Below are 12,927 nucleotides of genomic sequence, written 5' to 3'. Positions count from 1 at the left end.
ACTTAGTTTAAATTAAAAAAAGAAAAAAAATTTTTCATCTACAACTTGTGACCTCGTGAAATTACCTGCTGATGTTGAATATCTGAAAATGACATGTATAAATCAGTATATTATTACTACTAATAGCAATAGTGAAATAACAACTTTAATACTCATAAGAGCAGACCAACAGGCATAAATTTGATATACAAAGCCAAAACTGTGGATACAAAAGTCTGTGCTGGGACTCAAACCCATGATAGTGCTCTTCATAATTTATGCCCTTAACCATTCTACTACCAGGCCTCCTGATACACAGAGTCATTATGTTTCCAGTTGTTATATCCTACAAATACTGTACTGTTGAAAACTTTGATGGAGTAGGACTCCAGTAGAGGTGGACGATATAGATCGCCTACGATAATATCGTAAATGTTGATTTGACGAATTTGCAATTTTACATTATAGACTATTCATACTGTCTCGAAATGAAAACAAACAGACGGTGCAAAGACAGTAAAGGAGATGTGCATGAAAGCTCTCATTGGCCGAATGCATGCCTCAGAAGCCAATCAGTGAAAAGGATTCAGTCTCATGGTGACTCGGCCAAAACACCAAAACACAACATCGTCTCACATGGAGGAAATATGCAGGAGTCTTCCGTCTCAGCGGATGATTTCATAGCAGACGTTGGGCTACATCACTAGCCTGGAAATGGTTCAGTTTTGGCCTGGCTGATGTCAGTCAAAATAGCGTTATATGCAGCTGGGGCGCCGTAAAGGGGGGGGGTAAACATGACAAATTGATGTACAGGGGGTCTGGTGGATACAGGTTAGAAGTTGTGAAAATTTCATTTAAGATCCACTGTATAACTGAAGAATAGAAGCTGGGAGTCGGACATTGAAAGCATGTTAGGTTTCACTTTTGTTTCACTCCAGCGTTGGTTACATTAGTTATGGACTGCACACCTATGTATATAACTACAGCCCCCTCCCATGTTTTGCAGAAGATGTAAAAACAAACAAGAGCTGTTGTTCTGAAATGCTGTGTCTATCCATAGATGTCCTGGTAAGCAAGTAGCAAGAGTTTTACAGCATTTTTTAAATAAATAAATAAATAAATTCACATTTTAAAGGATATTGTCAGATTATCGCTATCAGGAAATAAAAAAAAAAAATAACCGAGATTTTTTTTTTTTGCCCATATCGCCCACCCCTACACTCAAGTATGTGACCACAGAGTTTATTGACTTACTTTGTCTGAGAACCACAACAGGTTGGACTCTTTGTAGTGTGTGAACATCCCATAGACAGGATCCATCAGTTCCTTTAGCAGCAGCAGGAAGAACTCTTTAGTAACTCCACCTGCATCTACAGCCTCCTCACCATCGAAGATCACCTGAAGTATGAGGGGGATGTGACGGAACAGGTATTAAAATCAAAGTACAGGCTCTACATGCCTTCTCTTATGGCTTTTTTTTGGTGGGGTTTGTCTTCACCTTGAGTGGTTTCTTGAGGTCCACGTCAGAGTACATGGTGAGTTCACGCAGGGTGTCACTGACTAAATGGTTCCTCCGTACATGCAGCACTAGGTAAGGGTTCCTTGCTAGGTGTGGTTCCAGTGTGAGCAGCATAAAGACGTTGTGTAGGTTTGCACCGCTTACTGCCATCTTGGAAGTAAAGGTTTGGGAAAAACAGAAAGAGAATAAAAAAACTTCAATTTCGATTAATGGATCACAAAATTAAATCTACATCAGTGAAGTTTGTTAATTTTTTTTTGACCTTGTGGTACAGAAACACAAACAGCATTTTATGAAAATTTTTATGGCTGGTAATATTTTTCCTAAGTTTGTGGATTTGGTGGTCATCCCACACTAAAATATTACATATATTTTACTACAGGCAAGTTTTCATATTACCATAATGTTAAATCAACATTTCTTTCACATGACAAACAAAACACTTTTGACAACATTAAAATATATTGTAGTAATCTAATTAAAACCAAGAAGCATTTAAATGTTTTAACTGACAAAACCAACAAACAAACAAAAAAAAAAACACATAAAAAACAAAAGAAAAATTCATACAGCAATAATAATTCTTAAAGTGTATTAAACATTTTATTATCCAGCCACATTTTCATATAATTTTGGACATTTAATATAATGAGAAAAGTCTTTTGCTTGATTTTGATCCAACCCCCCCCCCCCCCCCCCCCCCCCCACACACACACACACACACACACACACACACACACACTTGTCTTACATGATGCCTACAACATGGATCTGGCACCTTATGAAAGCCCTCACTATTATCTTCACGTACCTGCATTTGCAGTTCAGCATCAGTTTGCAGCATGGTTGTCTTGGCTTGAGCGTTCAGTATGAACGGGTAGGCACATAGGTTCACAGGGGGCATTTCATTCTGTAAGGAAAGGGACAGATGGCTGATGACTGTGTAAAAGACATCAAATAAACTAAATTATGTTCAATATTTAATTGCAATACCTGTGGAGGGGACGATCCTGCTTTCTGGAAAAAGGAACAGCACAAAAAGAAATGAAAAATGATTGATAAACATCATGAGTTTGAAACAAAAAAGTAGTGGAGAGCAGAACTATAAGAGGGAAAAGACCAAGGAGTCACCCTGAGAGGATAATAAAGACACACTAGGAGTCTACTAACAGCTGCAGTAGTAGTATATGCACTGTTTTGTTAGTACTTGTATTTGTAGTAGTAGTGATAGTAGTTATGGGTATTTGTACTAGTTATTGGTAGTTATACTGGTAACAGCAGCTGTAGTTTTTAACAGTTATAGTTCAGTTTGCTGTGCATCCATATGTCTCCCCCTATTTCCCCCTTCCTCCAATCTCTCTCTCTCTCTCTTTTTAACCCCAGCCGGTTAAGGCAGATGTCCATCCTCCAGGAGTCGGGGTCTGCTCCAGGTTTCTGCCTGTTAAAAGGATGGTTTTCCTTCCACTGTTTGCTCCTGGAGGATTCTGTTGGTGTCTGAACTGACTTAAGAGTCTGGTTTAGACCAGCTCTAAATGTGATGTGTCATGAGATAACTTTTGGTATGATGTGGCGCTATATAAACTAGAAGCACTCGGAGAGCGCAGACCTCCGCCAAGGCTGATCAGTGCCCCCCCCACCCCACCCCTGATCACCACCAAAATTTAATCATTTCTTCCTTATCCCATTTCCAACAAACCCTGAAAATTTCATCCAAATCTGTCCATAACTTTTTGAGTTATGTTGCACACTAACGATCAGTGGACCCCCCCGTGAGCCCCCCCACCCCCGATCACCACCAAAATTTAATCATTTCTTCCTTATCCCATTTCCAACAAACCCTGAAAATTTCATCCAAATCTGTCCATAACTTTTTGAGTTATGTTGCACACTAACGGACAGACAAACAAACAAACAAACAAACAGACAAACAAACAAACAAACCCTGGCAAAAACATAACCTCCTTGGCGAAGGTAATAAAATTGGACTGATTGATAGTCATTAATGAAATTCCTCATTGGCTCTGCAGACCCAGAATGACATGAAGTAAGAGCAGTTCAGATAAAAACCAACCGAACTGCTCCTCATCTCTGGGCGTTCAGGGTCAGTAAAAGCAAAATAACAAGAAAATGAAAAATTATAAACTAAAATGGGGGAATTTGAACACTTACACGTTCAGCTCTACTCAGAAACCACTTGAGGTAGTCTTCCTGTATGTCCACCAGGCTGGTGATATCAGGAACATAAAAGTGGTTGTACTCCACATGGTTGGCCTTTAAGTTTACCTGATAACACACAACAAAACACTGTTCCAGGAAATGACAGCAGATGACAGATCACATACCGAGGCTCATTTGCCCAAGAATGACACACATTTCCTTGTATTGTACCAAGGAACAATACAGAACTGATGGCTTGTTTACAAGGGCAGAATGTGAACTCTGTGGTTACCTTGTGGAGTTTCTCCAACAGCCTTAGTGTGGCATGAAAATAGTTATCATAAAACACAGGTACGAGCAGGGTCTTCCCGCCGGTCAACATAAACACAACAATGCGCTTGTACATGTCGACCATTCTGGTGAACACGCTGCCGTCTACACAACTCCACCAGTTATCTGCAGAAAAAGAGAGAAAGGTCCAATTCAATAACTGAGCCAATACCTCCAAACAACACATACGTATACTTAAACTGAAAACAGTGCCTAAGGGCAGGGGTGTCAAACATACAGCCTGTGGGCCAAAAACAGCCCACCAAAGGGTCCAATCTGGCCCGTAGGATGAATTTGCAAAATACAAAAATTACACTACAGATAGTCAAGTGTGTCAAACTCATTTTATTTCATGGGCCACAGACAGCCCAATGTGATCTCAAGTAATAACATAATATCATATAAATAATGACAACTCCAAAGTTTCTTCTTCATTTAATATGAAAAAAGATGACAAAATTACAGTATGAAAATGGTTACATTCACAAATTACCATTTCACTATAAAATGTGAATAATCTGAAGAACCTGAAATTTCCTAAGAAAAATAAGTGCAATGTTAACGATATCAAAGATCCACTGTGTAAATTGTGTTAATAATAAGCTGGGATATAATATTGTTGAAATGGCACTTATTTTTCTTAAGACATTTGTCCATGGTTGTCCATATTATTCATTATCATAATGTAATTTGACTTCTTCCACACCAAAACAAAGAAGAATTTGGATAATTTAAGGTTATTATGTGTATAATTTTACTGGTCTGGAAATCACATTGGGTTGTATGTGGCCCCTGAATTAAAATGAGTTTGACATCCCTGCTTTAGGGTATTTATGAGTTAAAATTAAGATTAGGATTGAACAGAATATATGTTTTATGTGTCTAAAGCATTAAAAATCATCAGGAGTCTACAGATTGTTTTGATTTGTTACTGGCGAGACGAGATGTCTACAAGACCTTGGGAAAGAGTGAGATATGTAGGCGTGTTGTGAAAACTGACAAAACTGCTGACAAAGATTGTCTGAGCATTAAAGGACAATTCCAAAGAACAAACTAGGTCCATATTGGCCATAGCAGTTTAGGGCCAATATGTACTACCAGTGTTGGAACAGGCCATGAAGGAGCCAACATGTACATGACAATGGGCTACAACATAAGTTACCTGACGGAACCGCTAGTATTGTGCGTCATCTTTAGAAATAGCTTGCAATGAAAATTCACTACAGGTACTCTTTAATGCAGATACGTTACATATTTTAGCTTTAAAGGGGTCATATTTTGTTAAACCCACTTTTATTAGTCTTTGTTACATTTATTTGTGTATTTGGACCCTAACAGTTCATAAAGTTAGAATTTGAACCCTCCAGGTGCTGCAAAGCTATCTTTATATTCATTCTGGCAAAAATCAAGTGGATTTCTACAACTCATTTCAATTCCTGCTTAATTTGTTACGTCAATAATTAGTTACATCACAACATTTGCACATGTAAGGTCAAGACTTCTGACGAACATTTCTCAGAGTACAACATAATTGTTTATCAGCAGCAGCGGTTGTAGTCCATACTAAAAATATATCCAAACTTCGAGCAGATTACCTAAAATGTTCAGTTGTTGGTTGTATTAATGAACACAAGTGGCGGAATGGGACAGAAAGCACGGTCAACAATCGGTGGGGTGTGAAGTGGCTCATTTGCATTTAAAGGGCCAGTGCTCAAAATCACCTGTCTTGTGTCATTATTCAGAAACAGGGTTGAAGATGGACCTGTGGAGTTGAATTAATTACGCATTTACAGTTTATGTAGACCACAGGGAAATGTTTTCAAATGTGTAATTCCATTTAAAAAAGCAAAATATCACTCCTTTACGTAAAAAGTTACAGTTGTATGCCAATTAGCTTAGCATGAGGACAGGAAAGCAAGGAGAATCAGCATCACACCTACACGTCAGCTTTGAAACCTATTATGGATCGAGTTAGAATGTTCAGTGATACTTCTTGCTGTCCGTAGCACTTTGGGTTCAGTGTATTACTGTTCTTTTTCTGGTGATACGTGGCCAAGAACAGGTGACAGTGATATACATGAGGATGTTCACATAATGCCAATGCTTAGGAGTCACATGGCTGTCAGGGCATACTTCAGGGTGGTGTGACGTGAAATGATCTGCTGTGCCGTTAAGTGCCAGGCAGTTTGGAATGAGTTGATTCGTACAAAATGTTTTGTGTGTGCATGTAAGTATGATACCTAATACTTTGCTGGGATTGGCGTCTAGCCGGAGGATGGCCATTGCGAAAGGAATTGTGAGGCGGATGAAATTCTTGGAGTCGTGCATAAGTGGGCACTCGGACAAGATGAGGTAGATCCTCATGGCCTCGACATCTGGTGGAGAGCGTGGCAGCTGGGGGATCAACAGGCTCTCAAAACTCTTGATGGTCTAAAAAAAAAAACAAAAAAACAAAAAAAGAAAAACAACAACAAAGGAACAGAAAGCAGTGAAGCTTTGAAAGAACCAGGTAAAAGAAACAATTATTTATCATTACAGATTTTAAACACTGCTGTACAACCTGATTCAAATACTCAGCAGGGGAAAAACATACGTCAAATATATTAGTAACGAAACTTTGGGAGAGGCTTTTAGCGGTTGGGAGTGAGGCCTCACTTTAGACATAGATTATAAATGAGGTTGGTTTGAGGCGGATGAATCCCAAACCTAACATTACTGAGCTAATGTTAGAGGTTATGACTCACTTCTGCATTCACTGCCACATATCTGCGGCAGAACTTGATGTACTTTCAAAACAACTTCAATATTCACTCCCAATATGAGTAGTTACAGCAGATGGAAAAATACTGTACAACTAATTGCTGTACTGTGGTAACAAAACGTAATCTTATTTCTTACTACCACGTCGTAAGTGTGGTCTTTGAAGTATTCTTCATGTATTGAAGCTCTAAAATTAAATCCAAAATCAATCTATCATTTTGATTTAAATGTAGATCTAATTCCTGGGCACAAGCTAAATTAATTTTTATTTTTGAATGCATGATTTAGATGAAACATTCATTAAAATCTCACCCAGTTTCTTGTATCACGATAAAATGAAAAGTGTCTACGTCTGGAAGTTAAAGAGTTTAGAGGTTTTTTTTATTGAAATTAACTTGAATGGTGGACTTAATTGTTCATGAATCTAACTTTTCAATTGTAAGAGCTGGATTATGTTGTTTGTTACTGTAAAGGTTTTACTGTTTTAATACAACCAGTGAAGTGAGCATGATGATCTGAATATGCAAATAAGATTGAATGTTTAATTGTAATTCTTTGTTTATATAAATATTTATATTAATACCAAATTTATTATTTTTCTCTTTATATTTTCATTTTTCACTCATTTGTGTTTTTTCTACCTGTCATTTTCTCTGCACTTGCTTGTTGTATGTTGCTGTTGTTAAATGTGAAATTTCCCCATGGTAGGATAAATAAAGTCTTATCTTGTCTTACCTTATGCAACCTAACTTAATTTTTTCTTTACTTTCACTTGAGATCAGATGAAGAAAAGTGAAGTTGTTGGAGATGCACAGTAAAAAAAAACAGGTTTTATTTCTTCATTTAAGTAAATTAGTGAATAAATTGATGATGAGTACCTGCTCCATGAGTCCAGAGAACGCCGGTTTACTCAAAGTCTCAAACAGTAACCTGACTGAGTTTATATCGATGCCTGGGATCTTTGGGTTGGTTTTGAAGTGGGCATCATCACTGAAAAAGCAAACAAACATATAACAGTCATGATGACCTCTGACATGTCAGTGAACACTGACAAGATAAAAATAGGTGAGTGAACAGATTCAGGGACTTCCGGGTATATCCTAAAGTAAAGACACACCTGAGGATTGAGGATTACACACAAGTCTTTTCTAACCCATCGTGTGGCAGGTCAGCCGTTAGCTAAGTTCACTGAAAGGTAATTCTCAAACGTACACACAACATGAGTAACGGCTGCTAGAGTGTACACACAACCTACAGGTATTTAAGTCCATCCCTAAGCAGATCTGCTCCTCAGTGTGGGATAGTGAGTACTGGCTGATGAACAAACCCATATCATCACCTCCAGAAAAGACTACAAAGCCCTCAGCGTGGGGAACAGTAACTATTTACAGGGTAAGCTTTCACATTAGAATAGTGCAGGTTTTATTTAGTCATAACACATGTCCATCTGATTAGATCTCGTGGAGACTGTTTGTCAAACAAAACACACTGATGCAGATAATACGGTCACTGAACATGACACATTGTGCAGAAAAATCAGTGAGCGCGAGGGACCACATGAGCATCAGCGAGCCTCAAATGTACTGTAACAACACTGCAGCAGAAAACGACTAAAACACTGCACTTAGATCAATGTAAGAATGTACAGAAGATCTCAAAGGTGTTACTCTCACTCAAGTACTCATAAACTCGGTGTACATATACAGGACTGTCAAGCACTTAATAATAATAATAATAATAATAATAATAATAATAATAATAATAATAATAATAATAATAGGATGAAGCAGGTTCAGGATGAAGCGGGTTCAGAAAATGAATAGATGAATAATAATAATAATAACAATAATAATAATAATAATAATAATAATAATAATAACAATAATTACACAAATGTTAAACTACTGTAGCCTGGCTAGCCATTCGTCTTTCTGAATGAGAAATCTGTCTGGAATCGCGGGGCTCGAATCCAAATATGAAGGCGGGACTAACAGGTGTCGAGTAAAACCAATCACAGAAAAGACGGACGTGACGCTTTTGTCAGAGAAATTTAAGAATACAGGGTGTAATCTGTAATTCAATCCTTATTTTTGAATCAAGTAAACGACCGACAACAGTTGTAAAGAAATCTGCAGACTTGGAACTGACTTTGACTCGCGACAAATAGAAGTCGCACTGCGAAACACCCGCCCCCCAGACTTGTGATTGGTTGGTACAGAATAGATAGTGCATATTTCACAGTGACTCGCCAAATTCCAGACTGTTTTCTCAGTACTGAATACACTGAGAAAACTGGATGGCTGGACAAGCTAAAACTACTGGGTGTCTCTGTCCATTATTTTCCATCAGCTAATGCTAATGCTAGTGGTTCAAACACACTTTTTTTTTTTTTTTAGTTCTAGTGCTAATTATTGATTATGGTCAGTCATGAAAGAATGCCTTTATTTATATAAAAGTTTTACCATTCCGTGAGCTTCACTACTAGTCAAGGTTCTGCATTCAAATGTTTACTAGTGCAAGTATGTATGTAGCAACAAAATATACTTTAAAGTATAAAAAATAAAAAACAACAAAATGCTGGGTTTTTTCTATCCTGCTGCATTTATGTTTGTAGCACTGATCTGCTGTACATGTTTAACTGAGCTCACTGGAACTACATTATAAACTGTTGGTGATTTAATCTAGAAAAAAGCACCAAATTCTGTAAAATCACCAAATGACTGGAGCGTGCCTGTCCGGTGTGAATGATGCATCTCTAAAAAGTCATGACCTTGATAAAACAGGCCTTGTGACAATTAACTTTTAGGTGAATCCAAAAGGGCTTTCAAAGAGTCTGTTTGGCTTGAAAAGGAAGATAAAGAAACATTTCATCCTTCAGTTCATCACAAACATCCAAAACCAATGCATTTGAAATATGTGCTTTTAAGTGGACAGGCAAGGGATACCATCTGAAAAGTAACTGCAGATGTCAAATAAATGTATTGGAGTAAATATCACAGCATTTATTACCGAGATGTATTGGAGTGGAAATATAAAAAGTGGATAAAATGAAAAGTAAATTCTCAAATAAAATATAAATATCGCAATTTTATACCCATGTACACATGCTCATAATAATATCACAGCGTATATCATAGCATTTATCTTAACCCATAAAGACCCAGTGCTACTTTTGTGGCAGTTCACAAACAAATTTTTCTCTAGATTTACCCTTTCTTAAGTGATATATCTCCATTTATTTTAATATATATATAATAATAGTATAATTTGTGTTTTTTAGGTGAAAATCAGGGTTTTCCCTATATTTAATTCACTGGTCATGAAGATGTTCATAAAAGCTCAGATTAAAGTTGAGGGTTATTATGTGAAAAACAGAGAAAACTGAAGAAAAAATGAGTTTTTCAGTGAAATATATCATTAACTGAACAAAAAACAAGTGTCTTCATCCATTGTCATTGATCAAACTGGGGGTTTTACTGGTGAATCAATGATGCAGAAGATGAAAGTGTTTCCACGTTTACTACGGAGCCTCTGAACATCCAAATAGGTCATATCTGATGACCATGAAAAGATGACAAACTGCATTTTACACCAGTGGATCAACAGTTATTAAACATTTTAGATCAGCAGATGCTTTTAGTTGCCAGTGGCTGTTTTGGTCTGTATGGGTTAAAAGCTAACTGCTTCACAGAGTTGTTTTTCTTGTTTGTCTCTGTAAAGATAAATAGGTCTATTAAACATCAGTTGGTCAGCCCCCTGCCATCTTTGTCATAATTTTAGGAGGAAATTTTCTTGAATAACTTATAATTCCTGGAGAGTTTTATAGAGTGGCGTTGCTAAAATTAGTACAAAAAAAATAACAGTTTTCCACCCCGATGTCTTACACAGATAAATTCCAGGACACGATAAGCATCTGCTGATGAAAGAACCCTGCAACTACACACAGGCCGATAGTCAAATAGAAGCTGGAGTTTCACACATATCTTCTTTCCCAGCCCTGATAATCAGCATGTTTTGCTGAATAAGATGATGTAAGAAGAGTGAAAATACATGATACGTGTAGAAACTACACCCTGTGAGCTCCCTGCATGCACCCGTTCCCAAGTAGCTAACTTACGTGTCTTTACAGTCAGACATGGTAACACAAAATTCATCTCCGTTCCCTTTTAGTTTTATTTAGCACAGTACAGTACAGATTTCCTCACTTGCACCAGCTTAATATTTTAGGGTTTTGCTGTGTGCCAACTTACATGCTGAGGTTTGGTCCCTGGCAATATAGACTCACGCTGCAATTTAATATCATTTTGGCTGTAATTTCCACCATCTGTCAACTTCCTGGAGCCAAGAATGAGAGGCAAACATGAGCTCTAATATTTCTGAAATGTTAACTTGTGGCAATCAGCTGTGGTACAGTTTGGTGTTTATCTCAATCTGTAGAAAAACTAGGCAATAGATATGATCACAATATTTTTTCCATTAAGTTGAATATTGACATTTATCACAGTCTATAATTTGGTGATGCTGTCAGCTGGAAGGTTAATCTGATAATACCTCAAATCTGAAGGGAGAGGGTTCGTTGGATAACTATTTACATTAGATGTACGAACAGATATATTTAAATACAGAAAAATGAGATAAAATACAAACATTCACAGCCATTTGAACAAGCATTTCTGAATTTACATGGCGTTCTTGAATGTAACACTTCATCTATTGGCACCCACACTCTTTGATGTTAAAAACTATGGAGATTTCAGCGTTTACAAGCTAAATTGAATGCATCCCTGTTCCTGTTTGTGTGAAACTCAACATCAGCAGAACAGAAGCAACTCATCTGTAAACGAAAAACAAAGCACATCACGTTTTGTTTTTCCCACACATGACTACTTTGTGCATTTGGCCCCCCAGTCTGAAACGTGGCACTTTTGTCAGAATTTTATTTATTTATTTAGTGTGGTGTAAAATCTATCTATATTGTATGAAAATGTCCAAAAATTATCATTATCAATGTACTATGTACTCATGCTAATTCTAAAGCTAGGTACTTTATGTGCATTATGATGGACATAATGAAGAGACTGAATTTCCCTATGGGGTAAAATGAAATTTTTGAATGAAAATTTTATTGTGACCCCATTTTGAGATTATTTTATCATCCAGTCAAAGCCAATGCTGTGCATAAAGACCTTTAATTTCTCTTCAGCACAGCAGATCAGTGTGTGCAATCTGCAAACTCATGCACACTGTATTTACTAGCACATTGATACCAGGCATGATTTAACCCTTTACTATGGACAAGATCATCAAAATCATCCTGGTACATTATGGCACGGTTGCTATTTATATCTCTGTTATGATGAAGGTTTTAATTCTAACATATCATTAGCCTCATAGCATAATTGCTTCAGTCCTATTTTTGGCCAAATTGTGTAATCTGCATAAACTGAAGCAGCAGTGTTAGGAGAGTAAAGTTATGCAGATCTCACAATTTGGCCAAAAATATGACTTCGGCAATTATGCTATGAGGCTAATGATACAAGCATTCTGTGATAATGAATGGCTGCACTTGCTGTAACTGTTCATGTAAGGTTTTAGTACCTTTGGTCCAGGAAACTGGCGTTCCAACAAGCTGTAGATGAAAGCTGAATTATGATGTCACTGGGAAAACAGAGCAGAAAAAATATTAGCTGTAACAATATAAAATGTAAAAGACTTCCATTTTATTCTAAAAATATGTACAACCTTCCTTTTGATACAGTAGCATTTCAGTAAAACCATAACACAAAATATAAAGCAGAAGATAGTCACAAACTTCCAATGTACAGTATGAGACATGTCACATGTCATTATGTCTACCAGTGACTTACTTTGTGACACCAGAATCTGTGCTGTACATCAGTTTTAACCTCCATGAATTCAACCTTTCATAATTGATGGGGGAGAGGCTTTTACTGATGTTAACCACTCGGAAGTCTTCAGGAGGAACAGAACTCTGTAGGGAAGAAGAGACACCATAACAGGATTATTACAAACATGTGAAAGAATGTTTGTATCAGCACAGAGACTGTTTGGGTTGTGCCTCTTTCCTGCTCAAGATAAAACAAATAGGACAAGCCTGATGTCTAGATATGGTACTGTGGGGGATGAGAGCAAGTTGAGTCTTTATCAGTGCACATTCCTGC

At 37.2% G+C, this 12,927-nt stretch overlaps 1 protein-coding gene across 2 annotated transcripts in view; it reads right to left on the bottom strand.

The window, feature by feature from the left end:
- herc3 (HECT and RLD domain containing E3 ubiquitin protein ligase 3) overlaps positions 1-12,927 on the bottom strand; it is a 46,006-nt gene that overhangs the window by 20,142 nt on the left and 12,937 nt on the right. The window contains exons 10-19 of one of the 2 annotated variants that reach the window (XM_030141851.1): positions 12,613-12,737; positions 12,344-12,403; positions 7,624-7,735; positions 6,226-6,415; positions 3,948-4,111; positions 3,668-3,781; positions 2,492-2,515; positions 2,310-2,408; positions 1,478-1,648; positions 1,234-1,377 (exon numbers count right to left, since the gene is read on the bottom strand). In XM_030141851.1, the coding sequence (XP_029997711.1) occupies positions 1,234-1,377; positions 1,478-1,648; positions 2,310-2,408; positions 2,492-2,515; positions 3,668-3,781; positions 3,948-4,111; positions 6,226-6,415; positions 7,624-7,735; positions 12,344-12,403; positions 12,613-12,737 (1,203 nt within the window). Of the gene's footprint in view, positions 1-1,233; positions 1,378-1,477; positions 1,649-2,309; positions 2,415-2,491; positions 2,516-3,667; positions 3,782-3,947; positions 4,112-6,225; positions 6,416-7,623; positions 7,736-12,343; positions 12,404-12,612; positions 12,738-12,927 lie in introns of both variants that reach the window. The other variant, XM_030141860.1, reaches the window with a different exon arrangement.

This window comes from Sphaeramia orbicularis, chromosome 1, assembly GCF_902148855.1.
Source record: "Sphaeramia orbicularis chromosome 1, fSphaOr1.1, whole genome shotgun sequence".
NCBI lineage: Eukaryota > Metazoa > Chordata > Actinopteri > Kurtiformes > Apogonidae > Sphaeramia > Sphaeramia orbicularis.
Note: the sequence above shows the minus strand (reverse complement) of the source record. Positions and strands in the feature narration are given on the sequence as shown.